Source organism: Anticarsia gemmatalis, chromosome 18 (genome assembly GCF_050436995.1).
Source record: "Anticarsia gemmatalis isolate Benzon Research Colony breed Stoneville strain chromosome 18, ilAntGemm2 primary, whole genome shotgun sequence".
Classification (NCBI taxonomy): Eukaryota; Metazoa; Arthropoda; class Insecta; order Lepidoptera; family Erebidae; genus Anticarsia; species Anticarsia gemmatalis.
The window spans coordinates 8,073,247-8,094,233 of NC_134762.1; the positions used below are offsets into that span (position 1 = coordinate 8,073,247).

Consider the following 20,987-nt stretch of genomic DNA (forward strand, 5'->3'; position numbering starts at 1 on the left):
AATATTCGAACAATTTTGTGCCCGACGATACCTTTGACAAGCATTTATTAATCAAATTATGTCGCCAACTGTCCGTGTTGTTTCCTACAATATTTACCTTTACACACATACTTTTTAGCTAATTATTAGACAGGTGTAATGGAAACCTATTTATTAGGGTAAGGGCTTGTACACACTGTAAACTGTAAAAACGTCAGTAAGGCAAGATGCATCGACTTATCAAAAAGTCACCACTAATTTGTATTTCAGTAGGAGAATGTTAGCAGTAACAGTCTTTATTTTGCGGCAATTCTATATAAATTTTTAAGTAATACTTGTACGTACAAATTGGAATCCCTGATCATTATTCAATAAATCATGAGTAATTTGAAGTCGGGCATGAAAAGAGTGGCCCTGTGACTCACTTGAACATTATAAACAAACTCCTACACAGTAGACCGATTTCAAAGAAACGAACCGCTGTTGGCTAGAGGGGCATTTATATGTATGTTAGTTATATAAATGCGACTGCAGTGCGAGAGGTCTCGGGTTCGAACCCTGGGTCGGGCCAAAAAGTCTTTTCTGAGATTTTCTGTTAAGAATTTCTTAGGGATTGCCCGGAGTTAGGAAGTTGAGGTCGAAGACCTCCGTGTCTCGGAGAGCACGTAAAGCCGTCGGTCCTGCGCCTGACCTCTCACTGGTCGTGTCGGTTATCCGTCCCACCAAACTATGAGAGTGATGGAATAGAGAGTGTACCTGTGTATTGTGCACACACTTGGACACTATAAACAAAGTCCTGCACAGATGGCCAGGTTCAATGAAACTGACCGCCGTAGCCGTATATCGGCTAGGAGGACATTATTATTATTAGTTATATAACAAAGGCAGACGGATTTTCGCATTTAAGTTATTAGTATTTGATCAAAGAATTAATGTCATCATTGTAAATTCCTGGGAATATACCATAATCCTCATTGTGGTTACAAAATACACTTTAATGATAAATTATATAAAATATATATGGGATATTATTTCAAAATACCTATATGCACTTAGTCATGCTGGTTTGAAATGGGTAATTAGTACAACTATGTGTAATTATGTTTATTTATGAATATTTCCTACTGACTTTGTATCCTTTCCCGTCATCCTTTTAAAAGTTAGCATTTTATTTTGCTTTGGCATTTATCAGATAAAATCTCAATGTTTCAGATTCGATTAAAATTATGATAATAATATTATAGCATACATACTTACTGACGTTGACTTAAAATTCGGCGATTTTTCAAATTATTAAAAAAAATCGGTGATTGTAGAGACTACTCACTATTGTCGTCCTCTTTGTAATAAAAGGTTAAAAGTTAACCTAACCAAATATAGAATAAGGGAACCATTGTGAACTAACATGGACTAAAACCATAATATAAAAAATATTACAGCATTTATAATTTTCCTGTTACATTACGTATATATTATTGACATCATAATTGTACTTTCAGTAATTTATTTTTAATAAAAAATATAATAATCTGAAGAGTCTGTTTGTTTGATCGCGCTTATCTCAAGAACTACGAATCCGGATTAAAAAAAGAAAAACTTCTTCACATAGTCCATTTATTGAAGAAGGCTATAGGGTATATAAAATCACGCTTTGACTGGCAGAAGTAGAGCAGCAATAAAAATACCAAATCCCGGTTTGACAACACTTTTTTCGTCGTAGTATAAATATTATATCTAATAATATATAACTCAAAGGTGACATAGTGATTTATCAACGCACAACCCAAACCAAAAAAAAACAATTTGGTATGCAGGTGGTTATGAGGCAGGCACCTATTTTATACCCCCAAGGGAATTCAAGTTTGTATGAAAATCTGTCCTAAGTCACAAACCACGCGAACGAAGTCGCGGGCAAAATTTACTGTATAGTAAGCCTGAGGTCGATGCGTCTGCGCAGTGAGTTGTTTGTGCGTCATTTATTCTAAGTAATGACTATTGGTTTACGATAAGATCGATAAATAAAAATTACGCCATCAGTAAAACGGGAATTACGTCAAAAATAACGCTGTTATACTAGACTTCTTAGGAATCAATTGGAAATACCAAATGAATTTTGAAGTTACTGACTCACGCCCTGCAAGTGTGCATAACTTTTATGTCCATATTATTATAACTTATATTTCGACACTTCCAGCGCAGAAGGTCGTAACACCGTTTTTAATAGTCATTCCATTTTTTACTCTATCGTAATTACGGGTATGAGTTTAATAGATGCGAGGCTGCGAAACATTAGAGAATGGACGGGCAAAGGAGTGCTGCTGAACTCTTTCGTCTGGCAAAGGATAAGACGAAACATGCAGAGCTGATTGCCAAGAAGAAGATTAAACTCATACCCGTAATTACGAGACAGTAAAAAATGGATTTTCGATAAAAAAGGTATACCGACCTATAATGCACTGGAGGTGTGTATGTCACGTTTTGGAAGCTATTGTGTATGTCAGTTGACAACGTTTTGAACATTTGTATGATGTACATTTGTTTTTTCAAAAGTGGCAGTAAATAATATTACAAAAACGTGCAAAACCATTATCTTTTATGTGACGCAAGCAAAGTTGCGCGGGTCAGCTAGTTTAAAATATACTGTGTAATGATTCCTTCGGTGCCCGCTAGAGATTTGCAATATACTGCAATAATGGTTCCTACCAAACTGACGTACACCAGTTGCCAACTGACTGACGCAGGTCTTCGTATATATGTATGTCGAAATTTTACAAGATCGGTTGAGCCGTTTTACCTTGAAAGTGTCTGAGACAGACAGATTTTAGTATTAATAATAAGAGTACATACTGGTACCGTTAAGATATCTCACAATTTTTGCTGAATGACTAACTCGTCATCTTGCCTTCTTGAGCATACAGATTAATATTTGTCTGACTCACATTGTAAGGAAACCTGTTGTGGATATACCTGCATTTTTTGTTTATGATTTATGTATTCACGATACTATGTTTAATGACAGCAATTGTATAGCTACCTCATAATAGTCTAGATTAAAAGGCATTCTGTTAGAAAGTATATATTAGGGTGACCTACAGCTGTGCCGGTGGTGTATAGATGTGAATGAAGCGATTGAAGTTTTTAAGAATCGTATTGATCGTAATATATGTAAATACTCTCGCGTTTCGCCATTAACAATGCCAGTAACAGGGACAAGTCTATTGCTATTAATATAATTTGTTTACGGCCACTTTCTTCATACATATCTAAAGTAACTGCAAAATACATTTTGACTTTTACTTGAAATTTGGTTTAGTGAGAGCAAATTTGTTTCTTTATAAAACTATCAGTAAATTCGTGAAGAAACATTTCACTGACATTTTTAGTTTACCCCTATACTTTAACTATTACTTTTGATACAGAAACTGGCCGTTTCTAAGTTACTAGTTACTTGCAATATGATTAATGCTTTAGTGTTGATTAGTCCTGGCAATATTAGTCACCAGGCAAAACTTGTCCAATATAAGAATCCGCAGATAGTATTCTCAAACCAGTGAGTAAGTCGTCATTCGAGTTGAAACTAAGCCTTCAAAATATATAAAAAGCTATTTTATTTCCTCGAAATTTAAATTAAATATACAATGTGCTGTTTATTTGCATTAATTTGTATGGTAAGTCTATTTAAAATATATGAGTGATAGAAAATTATATTTTTGAATTTTATAGACGGTTGTGACTTTTTTAAGTAGGTATATTTTTATACAAATATATTAAATTCCTTAGTTACTTAGTGACTGACTGACAGACTACGCCAAGATATCCTGAACCGGTTATCCGGAAGTAGTGAACTCAAAAAGCTACCTTTTGGCATGTATGTAGAGGTACATAATATGTATGTTCCTTGGAAAGTGTAGCGGAGTAATAAAAGAAGAATTTTTAGAGACATACAACACATAGACAAGCATTTTTCGTTAATTCGATACAATAAATGCGTTTTTTAAAGACCTTGTCATGCCAAGGCCGGTCGATGGCCGAGTTTTTTTAAAAAGTCCGACATCAAAAAAAAATGTTATAAACAGATGCATATTTTAAATAGTTACGTCTCCGCTCGACCTTGTATAATGCTGATTTAAGTTCCTCCGGATCTTTTTTGTATATTTTAAACTTTCCGGTTACATGACTTAATAATATTTTATTTTTATTAGTCGTATGATTAGTGGTCAACCTAGTGTCAAAGTCGTTCAGGCCGCCCGAGAGGCCTTTGACATGGCTTAACGACTGTTATCTTAATAGACAACAACCGGGACCGACTTTTTACGTGCCCTCCGAAGCACGGCGACGCCCAGGTCAAATACCACTATGCGGTCACCCATCTATAGAATGACTGAGCCAAGGGTTGCTTAACCCACAGATCGTTTACCGACCGGTGAGCGCAACTAGTTCCCTGGCAGTAGTGATATTACTTATTATGATAGTGTTCCCGATATACAGGCTAAGTACAGATATCATTCCTGTTCTTGATCTTTCAGGGTGCTCTTCTTCAAGAAGCAGTTCCTTTGGCGACCGACAATGGTGAACCTGTTTTCTATGGAGTAAAGAAATGTAAGTACTTATGATAAAAAGTATTGGAGTCATTACAAATCGATAATGAATTTCTGTCCGAGACTTCCTTAATTTTTTTTTAAAGCCTTTAAAGACCCACTCTGGCTTTGCCCGGTTAAAACAGTTATTTACAAAAAAAAAACCTTCACAATAAATTATTACACATACACATACACACACAGCTATCGAACATTTTTTAATGAAAATCTGATCAGCGCCTCTAGCGGACGTCCTAGTTACTATTTTTGCGGTACATTTTTAATGTCAAACTCTCAAAACTCGATGGTTCCGATTGTACATTGCTCTACAGATGCTTATTACGTTTGTATCGTTATAGTTAAGATGCCCAAATCTTGCAAGAATAAGGATATGGAATTCTGCTTTGACGACGAAAACTACCCATTGAATATTTTAAATGACATGATAAAAGATGTGGACGCTTTGGTAAGTATGGTTAATCTATACATTAGTATAGATGATATTTCTTAACGTTCTTTTAAATTCATATTAAAAAAGCCCAAAATTTGGTGACGTATACGGCAATAGACTTGACCTCTATCAACACGGTGATAGTAAAAGGTGTTCCTTCAAAAGTTAAATAAAAATGTTATAAATAAGTAAAAAACTGGTTTTAGATCGAATTGTACTTTATGCAATTTGTTTGTATGTTTGCTAAAATCACGGGAGCAATTCTTAATGCGGAAAGTTTTATTAACCGACTCAATATTTTCAGGAAATTTCTAATGAAGTGGTTAAATTGGAAGACACCAACTCATCAAATCCAGTAAGATACGACCAACCGGACTGTAGTTCTGATGCAACTGTAAGCACCTACTTAACTCATTATCATTAATTAACCTAGCCTTTCTTCCACCTATGTTCGAGAGTCGGCTTCCAGTCTCACTGAATGCAGCTGAATACCAGTACTTTACGTGGTGCGACTGCATATTGGACCTCCACAATCCAGTTACCTGGATTATAACACGACACCCTTCGGTAAGACTGGTTGTCAGACTTTCAAGCTTCTGACTACTGTTAACAACTGTCAAAGATCTTTGAAAATGACAGACGGGACCCACAGATTTACGTGCTTTCCGAAACACGGAAGAACTCGATATGCATAAAATGGTCACCCATCCACAGAACCATCTCGGCCAATGTAACCTAACCATAAAGATCGCTCCGCGCGGCTGTTGTTATCTAAGCCACGAGTACCTATGAGATGACAGCCGAAGTTAAGTCGCGTTGAGCCTAGCGTCGTACCTTCCAGCAGCGAATATACGTTAGGTGTATCTCGTACATTAAAATAAACTTAAAATGTTTTGCAGAATGATCCCATTTACTACATTGTTGATGAAAATGGTCAAGACAGAGTGGTGGTACAGTTAAAAGGGAAGTTCCAGCAACGGCTGAGCGTCATGTGGTGCGAGTGAGTATTTGAAATGATTCCCTATTTCGGAACATCTATCTTGCATAATTATTCATTACTGATGAATATATAAAGAAATAGGTACAACAGGTATGAGATACCTATACATAAATATAAATCAAGAACGAACAAGTTAAATAGAACTGTAGCTCGATTCTCTTTTACTATCGACTACCGACAACCGACTGTAATCGAGATATTATGTATGAAAATCTGATCTGCGCCTCTGACGGGTGTCGTAGAAACTATTTTGGCAGTAGTAGTGCGGGAGTTGTGTTTTTTTGTTTTAGTATTATATTCTATTATATTTAGTATAATATTATATTATTCTAAATGTCAAAATGTCGATAGCTAGCCGGTTGTCGATAGTCGATAGTGGTAGAGAATCGAGGTACTGTAGCTCGATTCTCTACCACTGTTGGCTAGCGAAAACCAGCTTACGAAAAATTTAGGTATAACTCTCGATACTCGGCAAAATCGACTGTCGAGAACCGCGCTACTAAATGACTTAAATAAAGACCCCATTACAGTGTTACCAAAACCTACCAACTAAAATTTCGCGTTTTCTAATTATGACTACATAACGATAATAATAAACTAGATTGCCGACTCATGTCAAAGAAACAATGTCAGTAAATTATTTACACTTCTAATTTTTACGAGTACTTAAAGATACTATGCAAATATAGTCTGACTGTGAATACAACGTTTGTGAGTCATGGCAAGTCATGGCAATGTCAAGCCTTGTAAATCCACGAGTGATTCAACGATGACAATACATAACGAATAAATTCCGAATAAGGCCATTGACAAAGTTTTTGATGGAGCAGGAAATTTGGTCAACACCACACCACTAGCAGAGCTCAGAGGCGTGGCTTTTGCACGCGAAACAAAATATGTACAAAAGGAAAAATGCATGATTCATAATGTATTTTTCTTGTTGTAGGAGGATATAAGATACTGCTATCTTATTTACTGTCGACTACTAATAAACATTTCTATGAAATAAATGTGACTGTGGCTATCTTGAAGAAATATACAGTAGCGCGTTTTTTACAAGCAGTATTATCGAGTATCGACAATTGGACATTTAAAAAGTACTAAAGTATTATTTCCTACGGCACCCGCTACGGCCGCTCATCTTTCATACAAAATTTGTTGATAGCTAGCAGTTTTTGCGATACTGGCAGAAACTCGTGCTGCAGATATTTTCATCGGTTATTAAAACCACATTTTTAAATAAGTTTTCTTTTACTAACAGGAAGGAAGGTCGACCTACCAGGGCGTCTCACTTCTTGGATTCGACGTTGCAAGAGTACAGCGTGTCTTGCGAGAACAAGTACATCAATCATAGCTTTTTAGTCTTAAGTTTGAAACCTAACATCCATGGCAATTACAAACTGGAGTGGGCGAGAGCCAAGAGCGGTATACCAGTCTGTTGCGCTTGTAAATATCAAAGTACTTACTGAAAATTAAAGATGGCCAAATCACATAATTACAAACTTTCAAGATATCATACCAAAGATATATAATTATAACGGGTCTTTAGCATGACTGACAATTAAAGGTTACGATACCTTATTTTTTGTTCACTCGACATTTTGATTGGGTTATACATCGTGTCATGTCAGTTACTCATCGTGGTCGAGGACAAACTGACTGATGTAGTAGCTAAGTCGTCTCCTTTCGGCGCGAGTGTCTACAACTACGACTACCCTTACGCAGTCTTTGCTATTTCAAAAGTGTCGATACCGAACACAGAATACAAAAGCTAACAAAATCTTTGCGCTAAAGACCCGTTGCATTATAATATAAGTAATTGTACAAGTAAATTATTATAAGTTGATCTCAAGAATATTCGATTAATTTTGCGTGCTTATTCTTAATGACAAATTAGTTGATCTGCCCTAATAAACAGTATTATTTGTAATAAGGTAACTACAGTAGCGCGATTTTCTACAGTCCGCACTATCATGAGTTTGACATTTGAAATATTCTGCCAAAATTAGTTCATATGGCCTCCACTAGAGGCGCTGATCAGATTTTCATACAAAATCTTTTAATTTTAATTTTATCTTGATAGCTGACCGAATTTCGATAGTACTAAGTATAGAAAATAGCGCTACATATCATTAAGCATACAAATTAAATGTAATATATCACAAAGTTTTATAGCATCGTTATCGTTACTACCAAATTACTACCAAATAAAAACTAAATGAACTTAAACTCTGTAGAAATGTTAATAAATTAAGGATAAGTTTATAAAAAGAAGTTTTATTTCTTTTATATTTATCATAATAATATACATTAATCATAATATCACGTCTGTTATCCACGAAGTTAAGGCAGAGGTGTATTAAATACCCACGTTTCGCCATTAACTTAGTCTTATGTAATAGGAGGCAAGCCTATTACCATATTCCGGACACGTTACCAAACTCCGGGCTACCATGGAAAAACAGTCAAATAAAAATTATAAAAGACCAATATCACTTTGCCCGACTCGAGAATCAAATCCGAGACTTCATGATTAGCAGTCGGTTAAACTACTAACCGCGTCACACAGGCAGTTATTACCTTATATAATGTATATAATTTGCGGTTTACATAAAATACTTTTTCCGTATGTGAATTAAAACCAGGACATTTACGCGGCGTCGTATGTCATATACGTCAGAAACATTGTGACGTCATATTCAAGTTAAATTTATTTATAACTTACAATGAATAACCCACTCATTTATAGGTAATTGGAACAAATTGCACTTTTGGCGGAGTGGTTAAAGCGGTCACCACGTTGCGTGTGGTGGGTCCAAATCTCACCCGGGACAAATATTCGTGTGATGAGCACGAGTATAAGTTCAGAGCCCGGTTGTAATTGTACCTACATAAGAATGGTTTTAGAAGTATATAATTAGATATGTTCATCAGTTATTTGATTATCAGAGTACAACTCTCTGCTTACATATTTATTTTAGACCGACAATCTAGGTATAACCCTCTCTTACCAAATAGCATTAGTGGTTAAAAAAGAATATATTAACATGTTCGAACCCGATCTATTATCTAGATATCTTTCGAGTTTTACCAAATTATCGAGTAGCAGTCTTCGCAAGCTGCGAATGGAACGGAATTCCTGAGATTAGCGCGATCAAACAAACAAACAAACAATCAAACAAACAAACAAACTCTTCAGCTTTATAATATTAGTATAGATTAGTATAGATTATTTTGACTGTATGTAATGTATGTGCCCCGCGTACAAGGGGCAATGATCTTTCCCTACTGACTGTATACTCGCGCTACAGATGTTTGCATTTATCACGTATAACACTAGGAAATACCCAAAACGGTTCAGCCGTTTGCAAGTGATGCATAAACATATTCACTGTTTATAGAAGTTTGTAGAATTATAACGGTTTATTACCATAGAGATAATTCAATTAAACCCAGTAATGGTTTTTTGATGACGTATTATTACCGATAAATATTATGTGACATAGTGTTATCGTTACTGAGAACATTTCTACGTAAAATATAATTATAATTATTTAATTACGCTGCCTATATTTTAAAGGAAAATGATTCTGATTCGTGCGTTTATTACTCATTTGTTATACAAATTACTATTTTTGGAGATAGTACATTTTTTTACATTATATGAGTTTAAACTGCCTCAGACGCGGTCGGCAGAGTATTCGACTGCTGGTCTAGAGGTCTCAAGTTCAATTTCTGGGTCGAGCAAAGCGTTCTTTTTTTATATTCGATTATTTCTCAATAGTTGCCCAGAGTTTGTGGTGGAGTGCCCGATACATGGAAATAGGCTCGTACCCTTTTATAATAGGGATGATGACTAATTTTGTTTTTAGTCCATCTAGTAGATTGTGAAAAATAATTGCACACGTATGTATTTGTCATTTTTGTGCATAATCAAATTATTACCGCGATACATTTTTTTTTTTTTTTTTCTTTAAAGACAACTTTTTTTGAGTTGAAAATTCGCATGACGTCACGTTAGAGTACAAAATGTACAACACCGTGACGTCATTATCCCCCACTCCATAACTTTAATGCTTTTTAAAGACACTTCATAGGTTTTTCATGAAATAAAAATACGTGTCTAATATTTTTAAGTTATCTGACTGGTGGACTAATTATAATTTCTGTTCTGTTACCATGGAAACATCCCTATTGAGTGAAAGTGTCTATGCGGATATGTGATATGATTATACAATTGAGTCTGCCCGACAAGGGAACTAAACGCTATCAACGTGAGCTGGTCGGGTTTAATCTAACTAGGCATCAGACCGCTCCCAAGACCTGCCTGTTATAACGGGCTGCGCAGGTACCGCCGCTGTAAAATGCCCACAAGCCTGAAGCAGCTTACCCAACACCGAAAAAGGCAGTATGTGCCAATCCTCGCATTATCGCATCATACTGTACACTGCTCTTTTTCCTTAAATGACAGTAATAAGTACATTACGTCAAAGCAAGCATAGTGACTATCGAAATGACTATCACTAGTGGCCAACAAATGTACATAATAAGTATTCTGATGTAGCTTTAAAGCGAAAAGTATGAGTAAAATATCGTTGATAGTCTATATTAAGTTTGGAAATAGCCCATTTTATCGAACACTTTTGTAAGAAGATTTTATTTTCTACGCTCAGACTGGTTTTTTAAATATAATTAGATAGATAGGTTTTATCGTTGAACATGATATTATAGTTTAAAAATATGGCCAAATATGTATAATTAATACCTAGGACCGTAAATAATTAAGGTCATTGCCTGCTACATACACTCAGCGGCAGAAAAAGTGGCCCAAGCGCTTATCGTGAATTTGTAAACAAATTAAGTAATATATGAAAGATATATTGTTGTAAGTAGTTGCGAAGTGATCTGTTTAGTGTTATGAAGTGTTGAATTTCAGATTAATTTAAGTGACGGATGACTTTTTCTAACAATGTGTGTTAGAACTGAATTCAGTGTTGATTCGAGAGGTCAGTTGAATTCTGTATTTTGAAATATTGCTGCACGGAAACGATTTTCTTTATGATTTTTATTGATTATTGGTCTATTTAGATTTTAGAAAAGATTTGAAGATGCCACTTACTGCTGAACAAGTGGCTTAGGTGGTCTTGTTGTCCGATCAGGGCCATTACCATTGAGAGGTGGCTGCATTTTTCAATGTATCGCGTACCACTTTAAGGTCTGCGATTAGGAGGTATCGTGAGACTGGTCTCTACACGCGGCGACCAGGAATTGGACGAACACGATGTACATCCGCAAGAGATGACCGATTTGTTAACCTCGAGGTGCTGAGAAACCGCTTTCTGACAGCGTTTGAGATTCACTAGAGGCTTCAAGCGGCACGCGGAGTCATTCTTAGTGAACGGAACATGAGGCGAAGGATAAAAGAACGTAATTTACAGGCAGGAAGACCAACCCGAGTACCAGAACTCGAGAGACACCATCGAGTTGCGCGATTACGATTTGCTCGTAAACATGTGAATTGGCTATCGACCAATGGAGCAAGTTCTTGTTAACCGATGAGTGCTGAGTAGCATTAAGAGCACTAAATGGTCGTGAGAGAGTGTAGAGACACCATTAAGGACGGTTTTTTCCCAACACAACACGTCAGACGGTCAGTTACAAAGGTAGGTCTGTTATGGTATGGAGAGGTGTATGTTTGGAGGCACGTACGGAGCTTGTCATCGTAGATCAGCGCCTAACAGCAGCCGGGTACATTGAAGAAATCTTCCAAGACCATGTTGTACCACTTATGGATTTCATTGGTCGGGAGGATTAACTCTAATGCAGTTTAATGCGCGCGCTCATAGCGCCCGCGTTGTGGAATCGCACCTTGCTGATATCGGGATTCAAAAACTGGCTTAGCCTGCTCACAGTCCAGACATCAACCCCATAGAACATGTCTGGCACATGCTAAAAAACAGTGTATGCGCACTGCCCAACCCACCAGAATCACTTGGTGAGCGAAGAACCGCTCTAGTCAGAGTGTGGGATAAAGTTCTTCAAGAAGTAATTAAAACATCCTCCAAAGCGTGCCAGAATGCATGCAGGTCACCATAAATGCTAGAGGAGTTAACACGCGGAATAAACTAGATTTTTTCTTTGGTGCAGAATTAGGTTTTTGCAAAAACTTTCAGTAAGCGATTTCGACAAAAGCTGTATTTTTTAATTTTTCCCATTTTTCATTAAAAATTACGACTATTTAATGTAAATTGTAACTAAACTTGTGTATAAACTGTTTAACTAATAGTTATAGCCAAAATAGTAACCATATATTGATATTCTAAAAAGTTTTATCGTAGTTTTGCTTTGGGCCACTTTTTCTGCCGCTGAGTGTATTAGTACGTAAGCGTTACATCGCTCTCTAATATTGCATCGTATGTTATAAAAAGAGTTTTTACTAAAATAATAGATGACTTTTCCCCAATATTTTTTATGCAAATGTTTCAAAGAATATCTATACTAATATTATAAAGCTAAAGAGTTTGTTTGTTTGATTGTTTGTTTGTTTGTTTGTTTGAACGCGCTAATCTCAGGAACTACTGGTCCAATTTTAAAAATTCTTTCAGTGTTAGATAGCACATTTATCGAGGAAGGTTATAGGCTATATATCATCACGCTACGACCAATAGGAGCAGAGTACCAGTAAAAAATGTTACAAAACGGGGAAAATTTTGACCCATTCTCTCTTATGTGACGCAAGCGAAGTTGCGCGGGTCAGCTAGTCATATAATATATTTGTTGCGGGGAATTACAAACACAATGTATTTAGTGTTTATTTTGATGGAATGCAAAATCCCAATTTAGACTACGCATTTCTTCAAGGACTCACTTAGCTAGGGTGCGCTTAAAGTTTTTTCTGGTATTCTATTGGTCATAGCGTGATGTTATACAGCCCATAACCTTCCTCAATAAATAGGCTATCCAACAGTAAACGAGTTTTCAAAATTCGCACCAGTAGTTCCTGAGATTAGCGAAACAAACAAACTCTACAATTTTATAATATTAGTATAGACAATAATCAGTTGTTCTAAAATTTGAGGATCGTGATGAAACATTGCATGTCTAAAAGTTCTTTCTCCAAAATGCGGAAAGCAGCTCTTGTTCAGCAGTGGGACAGTAATGCGTAAAAAAAGATTAAAAATATTGAGTACCATGCATGGAATTTATTTGTGATAAAAGTTTTTCCCAGCCAAATCCCAATCCCGCAGAAACTGATTCTTACAAAACAAGCATGTACCTACAGAGTCCCTTTTATCTTATTGTGAGTTCCTTCAAAATCAATCCATCCAGAGATTATGAATGTCTTTCTTTAGCAGTGCCGCAATAAACTTATATGTATCTGCAGTTCAATGTTCAACGATCAAGAAACTGTTTAACAACTGCATACTTAAGTTTGTATGTTGCGTACCAAGATGAAACGTAGCATATACAAATATTTGCTGCCTATACTTTATAGTTACATAACAAAAAAAGTTTTGCTTAAACCGGCCCGCATTTTTGCAGATGCAAGGATACAAAGAAATAAACGGACAGAAATTTTTCCTCCTCAATTATTTTTCTTTACAAATCTTTGATCTACATATACACTTTTTCCTGCTTTATTATATGATATACATATTTATGTGTTTCATTTATATAGAAATATGAATGAAACAGATAGATATACATAAATACATATCTATAAAAATCTGACCTTTAAGTTAATTATACAATATGTTATTTTAGCATATTTAATTTTGTGCATTCTATTTATTTCTTACGTAATCCTATCTATGAATGAAGATGTGAAAGAAGCAAAAAAGTTTGCATAAATAAGTCGAGATTCATATAAAACTTTTTCATTTACCATATTATGGTACTTTAATACTGAAGTGGATAGATTTTTTTTCAGAATTTAAATGGACATGTTTTCAAAGCTATATTTCAATAAAATTTAATGATTTACTATCCCATATTTTAATTTATTATTATGTATTTTCCGTGTATTTTTTTAAGGAAATTTATATAAGAAATTAATGTGCTGATGATGCCAAAACACGTCATCAATTCATCAATTACGTCATAACCGTGTGCACTGTGAGGTGTCGTAATCCGGTAAATTGCTAGTTTTCGAGTCATCACATTATTATATATTGAGCAGCAAAAATGTTTTAACAATCAGTGTTGTTTAAACGCTCAATAGAAGTTGTCGTGCGTCAAAAGGAACTTAATTTTAAATTTGTTTTCAAATAACAGATACTTAAATAACAAAATGATTCAATACGTCCTCTTTGTTCTTTTGGTGAGTGCTAAAATTTTACAAGATTTTTTTATATAGATTTTTAATCTAGTGCGAATTTAAATTTTAATTATTTAACTTTTTTTTAATTACATTTAGACTATCTATCTATCAATGTAACGTATGGTTAGTGGTCCACCTAGTGTCAAAGTTGTTTAAGCCGCATCATATGATAATGCTGATGTTTTTGCAGTTTGCTAGACGAGTGAAACCCGGTGTTGTGGAATTCTATGAGGAAGATCTCAGAAGATTTTTTGCAGAATTCGTAGAAATCTAGCATTGGACGCCATTTATTTGACTATGACTAATTTAAAACTAATAATGCTACCAGCATTCTGGGAAAATTCCCGGGAGACAGCGATGCGGAGAAGACATTTAGCGCGATCTACCTGTCTTTTTAAATTTATTATAATTATATAATTATCTTATCTTATCTTATCTTAGGGGGTGGGGGTGCCAGTTAATGCCTGGCTGATACTTCGACCATTCCTGATCCTTTGTGTCACCCCTTCCTTGCTACTCTAGACGTTGGGGGGCAGGGCAAAACTTATCAGTTTTGCTATGCACCCCACCGAAAGCAGCCTGTAGTCTTCTGGTTTAGGGTAGCCGCATCCTAGAAGATCCTTTCTTTTCCTTCCTAAAGCATCACACTCGCACAGTATGTATTTCATGGTTTCTGCTTCTTCATTGCAGTGCCTGCATTTAGGGTCATCTACGACTCCTATCTTATTTAGCATGTAGTTCGTGCCGTAGTGTCCTGTGAAAGCACCTAGTATTTTCTTGATGCTGTCTGTTGATGCTGAGGTTTATTAGGTTATTACTCCAGCTTTTGTTCACATTGTTTATGAACAGTTTCGAATGGGTTAGTCCAGATATGGCTTTCCATTCTTTCAGATGCTGGTCCCTGGTGAAGTCGGTTATGGCCAGTTTGACTGTCGCATCAGGCAGTCCAATTATTGGTTCTGGACCTATTGGGAGTGATTCTGATCCCTTCCGTGCAAGTTCATCAGCTTTCTCATTCCCATCTATGCCCGCATGGCCTGGTACCCAAACTAGCCTAACTTTGTTTGTTCAGCCTACCTTGTTCAGGTTCTTTATGCAATTCAGTACAAGTCCCGAATTGACCTTAAAACAGCAAAGAGCTTTAATAGCTGCTTGACTGTCGCTGAGTATATATTGTATATAAATATCGCGATTTTTTGTATCTCGTTTTATAATCTCTTGGGTGCATTCGATGATTGCGTGTACTTCTGCTTGGAAGACTGAAGCATATCTGCCTAGGCTAGTTGCTTATGCTGCAGTCCTCCGAGTGGACGCCTGCTCCTGTGTCTCCTCCTCCTGTGTCGACTCCTGCCGTTGAGCATTTTGGAGCCATCGATGTACCATATCTGTCTCGATTTGGTTTGTGCGTAGAGACCTTGATTCCATTCGTCTCTCGTTGGAATCGTCATCTTAATATAATTACATAATTAATATTTTGTATTTATTAGAATTTATTTTGTAAATTGTTAAAGTTTTTGTGTATGTAATAAATACCACAGTTAAAACTTATCTTTTTTTTTCAGAGTCACTGGCTTTGTGGAGTAATGTCTCATTCGTCTGACAATGGTGAGACCTCAACTTCGGCTAAGCTTGGTAAGATAATTTAGATCGTTTTTTTCTGATTTTGATTTTCGAGCAAAAGCTTCCCCTCTTTAAGATATCCATATTATATTTTTTACTATTACTATTTAACCTGTGCTGTCACATTGTCGGGCAAAGGTCTCCCCCAAACTCCTCCACTGGTCTCTACCCTCAGCTTGGGTTCGAATCCTGGGTCGGGCCAAAAATATCAAAATTCTCCTCTGAAATTTTCTGTTAAGAATTTCTCATAAATAACTTGAAGTTAAGAAGTTGTGGTTGTAGACTGGCGAAAGCCATCGGTCCTCAGCCACGATTGTGGACCGTTGGCCAGTTTCAGTAACTCTGATCGCCGTAGCCGGTATCGGCTAGAAGGACATTATTATTATATATATTATTATGCATTGGCCGCCTTTATACACACGCTCTATCACGCGTTCTTAGCTCGTGATTTTCTTCGCGGGCTTGACAGATGAGCGCGGCGCGCGCTCTTTCGTTTTTCCTTGCACACCCTTTACACGCACGCTCTTTCACGCGCGATATTGTTTCATGCGTGATAGAGTGTGTGTGTAAAGGCGGCTATTGTGACTTAATATACATTTTTAGTTTCAGTTATGCCAAAATCATGTGAAGGCAAACCATATTGTTGTGACAACGAACATTATCCGACTGAAGCCGTTGAAAAAGCCTTAGCTGCATTGAAAACAGTAAGCGATATATTTTAAAATTTTGGCATTTTTTTTCTTATACAGGGTGTCCCAAAACTCAACGATAATCCGAGACAGGATGAAAGGCCAAGTCATACCGGTTATAGGAAAAATAAAAAAAAAAATCCATATCACTTAGTTCAGCAATAATAGACACTTTTCAAAAAAGTTGAAATTCCACACCCTTGGTCGCATTTTCAAGTCCTGTGATCACCAATGTCACAATTTCGCAGTGTTTTTTTGAATTTCGTGATCTTAATTAAATATGCTATTAATCGTATAACAAATTAATGCACAAAACATCGTTAATTTAATAAAAAAACTTAAGTTTTAGTGAGTCATCTTTCTCAAAAATATCGTTAGTCAACTTTGACGCTTCATACTGAAAAAAAAATGTACTATACTACCCTTGGCAAGTTATTTCAAAAGTTGGCGCATTTAATCAAGATTTCAAAATGATATAACACTTGCCACTTTTCTTGCCATTAAAAATGTTATTTTTATTTGAACGAAGAGTATCCTCGCATATGGATCGGACGCAGTGGTTCAATATTATGGCCTCCTCGTTCCCCCGATCTAAATCCAGTAGATATTTTTTACTGGAAATGCATAAAAGAACAAGTCTTTTCGAAATCAATACAAAATCTATCAGAACTTCGCCAGAAAATTGACACAGCGTCAGAAGAATTAAATGCAAGGAATTTCGCTTGACTGGTGAAAAAATCTTTTGTACGCCGTTGCAGAGCCTGTATTCGTGCCAGAGAAAAGCAACTATTTCTAGTAAAGAGGTAATTGAGTCAGTCCATAACAAATATTTAATGTAATAAACATAATAGGTTATAACAATTAAAAAAAAACAATGAACGAACCATCGATCTTATTTAATTATTCTCCTTAAACTAAAGTAATTCCGAATTGTTTTCCTCTGGCATGAATTACAAAAGACCTTTGCATCAGTCAATCAAAATTCCTTGCATTTATTTCCTCTGACGCTGTGTCAATTTTCTGGCTAAGTTCTGATAGATTTTGTATTGATTTCGAATAAACTTTTTCTTTTATTCATTCCCAGTAAAAAATATCTACTGGATTTATATCGGGAGAACGAGGAGGCCATAAAATTGTACCACTGCGTCCGATCCAATTGCGAGGATACTCTTTGTTCAAATAAAAATAACATTTTTAATGGCAAGAAAAGTGGCAAGTGTTATACCATTTTGTAATCTTGATTAAATGCGCCAACTTTTGAAATAACTTGCCAAGGGTAGTGTAGTACATTTTTTTTTCAGTATGAAGCGTCAAAGTTGACTAACGATATTTTTGAGAAAGATGACTCACTAAAACTTAAGTTTTTTTATTAAATAAACGATGTTTTGTGCATTAATTTGTTATACGATTAATAGCATATTTAATTAAGATCACGAAATTCAAAAAAACACTGCGAAATTGTGACATTGGTGATCACAGGACTTGAAAATGGGACCAAGGGTGTGGAATTTCAACTTTTTTGAAAAGTGTCTATTATTGCTGAACTAAGTGATATGGATTTTTTTTTTTATTTTTCCTATAACCGGTATGACTTGGCCTTTCATCCTGTCTCGGATTATCGTTGAGTTTTGGGACACCCTGTATAATAAAAGCGAAAGACATCCGATCTATTGGTGTCACATTTACGCCTAAACTACTGAACAGAGAAAGTTTTTTGGCAGAGTGGCAAGTTATTGCTCGCAACTATAGACACGATCCTAATAAATCACTAATTAATTCATTATTATTAAATAAAACAGTAAATAAAGCTACACGTTTGGCGCAGTGCAATAACCGTAGCGCCGCGTGTAGCGGGTTGAAATCCCACCCGGTACAAATATATATTATGTGATGAGCCTGGTTGTTAATTTATCTTTAAAAGCATATATTAGGTCGGGGAAAAAGTCTTTTTGCATTATAGTATGTTTGAAATTGTAGTAAAATCTTTTCTCTACACAAAAAAGCTCGTTAATTGTGTACCTCATGAGCTCATTGAAAGAAACCTATGATTGTGTACTCATTTGTGATTCTTGAAGCCAAAGAGAATTTATTACAAGTTCATACATACTATAACGCGAAAAGACTTTTTCCCCGACCTAATATTTAGAAGTATATAAGCATGTCTTTCAGTTATTTGATTACCATGGTACAAGCTCTTTATAGTTTGTAATCAAATGACCGTGTATAAGTTGTGGAAAAATATTTATTTAATTATTATTTAATTCACAAAACGTTTTATGTTTGGGGGTGCGTTTCAGAATTTTTAAGCTATATAAAACCTTCTAGCATTGACTATTATGGTAAAGCGTAATAGGGGAAAAACTTATTTTTGTACAGACTTGCCTATTAACGTCATGTATTGAATGACTTTGACATTTAGTACAGTTTATGTGCAATGCCTAAAATTGAGTCACGTCGACCTTACGTCTCATATACCCCTTCACTATCACTGCTTTATTCTAATACTGATTTTATTAAAAGTACTATTCAAACTACTTTTTTCAGAAACTAGATATAATAGCGCAAGAAAATGATTCATCTTACGAATCTCGCGAAGGCGAGGAAGAACCGGAATGTGATTCCAATAGAGACGTGAGTACCAAGGTTTCTGAACTTATCAGCCTAGCCTTTCTTCCAAACTATGTTGGAGTCGGCTTCCAGTCTCACCAGATGCAGCTGAATATCAGTATTTTACATGGAGCTAATGCCTATCTGACCTCCACAACCCAGTTACCTGGGTTATAACACGATACCTTTTATTAAGACTGGTTGTCAGACTTGAACAAATTTGACACTGTGTGTACCACTAACCATACATTGAAGAAAAGAGTCTTCCTTTTCCCATTGGCAGAAAATATATATTTATAAGTGTTCTATTTGTTTTTCAGAGTAGACCTATATACTACATAAAAGATACAGAAGATAGATTGCGAGTGGTTGTGCAGGTGAAGGATAAGTTCACACAACATTATGATCTTAGGTGGTGCAAGTAAGTAATCATTTAATTATCGATATAAATAAGAAACTGACCCGCGCAGCTCCGCTCACGCTCATTTCTGAACTGACTTGAATCTTAGTCCCACTGCTTGGCAATAAGGAAGGGGTTCGGCCTTGAGTCCACAACGCTGGCCAGGAGGGGGTTGGGGACTTTGTATACCTCCAAGAACAGTTAACAACTCTTAGGCATGCAAGGTTGCATCACGATGTTTTCCTTCATCGTTGGAGCGAGTGATAATTATTTCTAATACACACATGACTTTGAAATGTCATTGGTGTGTTGCCTCGGGTTTGAACCTGCGACCACTTGCGTAAGAGGTACCAACTTATACCACTCGGCTATTACTGATGATATGATTTTAATTAAATATATATTTTTGCAGGAAAGCTGGCAATGTAAAATCAACTAAGCACCTGACTCGAAGCATGGCAGAAGGTTATGATGTACGATGTGAAAACGTAAACTTGGACATAATATTCTACGTTCTAAGTCTTACCCCTGACTTAAACAACACTTATGGCATTGAGTCAGCCAAAACTACGGAAGGTATTCCCGTAAACTGCATCTGTCGGTACAAAAAAGAAGACTGATATGATCTCAATTAAACTTAATACAGAAACTAATGCGTTTCTTGCAAATGTGCAATAATTATCATAAAAAAGTTGAGATTTTTAGTTGACATGAAAATACTAGTACCAATTCGATATACACTGATTGCTTTTCTAGGCAATAGATATCGATAGCTGACAGCTGTTCAGCAATCGATAGTCAAAAGCCGACAAAATAAAATAAACAGGTGAAAATACGCCCATTACAGAAATTACTTTATTGGACCAAGTATAACTTTGATCAAGATTGACAATTAAAATCACTCGTAAAAAATAACATGCGGAATACGCCGCGCCGATCAGTTAAGTTTGTTGATAACTACTATATTGAATTGTAACTGTATATACCTAATATATTAAAGTTGTTAGTGATATGAAATCGCTTATCTAATCTCGACATGAAAAAACAAAGGCAAGAATCGTATCAGTCTCTGTATCATATCCAATTGATCTAAGAGAATTGGATAAAATTGTAAGGGTTTCTTTATAAACCTGTTTTTTTGCTCAACTTGTAAATGGTTATAATTATAATTTATTGATTAGTTAAAATATAAAATACGCATTTTTACTTTCTGTGTTTTTATTTTCTACTTTGACGGAAACTTGACCCTTACGTTTACTATTACACATTCAATTAAATATTCAGACAAATGTATATAATAAAAATGTAGGTACGCGCATAACTTTTGAACAACTAAACAAAATT

General features: G+C 35.7%; 2 protein-coding genes across 2 annotated transcripts; both read left to right on the top strand.

The window, feature by feature from the left end:
• Positions 1-3,537: 3,537 nt before the first annotated feature.
• LOC142980628 (uncharacterized) lies at positions 3,538-8,237 on the top strand. Its single transcript, XM_076126121.1, has 6 exons — positions 3,538-3,647; positions 4,506-4,578; positions 4,916-5,022; positions 5,312-5,401; positions 5,907-6,007; positions 7,269-8,237. The coding sequence occupies exons 1-6, from the start codon at positions 3,618-3,620 to the stop codon at positions 7,474-7,476; spliced, it is 609 nt and encodes a 202-aa protein (XP_075982236.1). The 5' UTR covers positions 3,538-3,617; the 3' UTR covers positions 7,477-8,237.
• A 5,982-nt stretch (positions 8,238-14,219) lies between these two features.
• On the top strand, positions 14,220-20,769 carry LOC142980670 (uncharacterized). Its single transcript, XM_076126181.1, has 6 exons — positions 14,220-14,327; positions 15,890-15,959; positions 16,551-16,651; positions 19,181-19,267; positions 19,564-19,664; positions 20,056-20,769. The coding sequence occupies exons 1-6, from the start codon at positions 14,298-14,300 to the stop codon at positions 20,261-20,263; spliced, it is 597 nt and encodes a 198-aa protein (XP_075982296.1). The 5' UTR covers positions 14,220-14,297; the 3' UTR covers positions 20,264-20,769.
• The last annotated feature ends 218 nt before the right edge of the window (positions 20,770-20,987 follow it).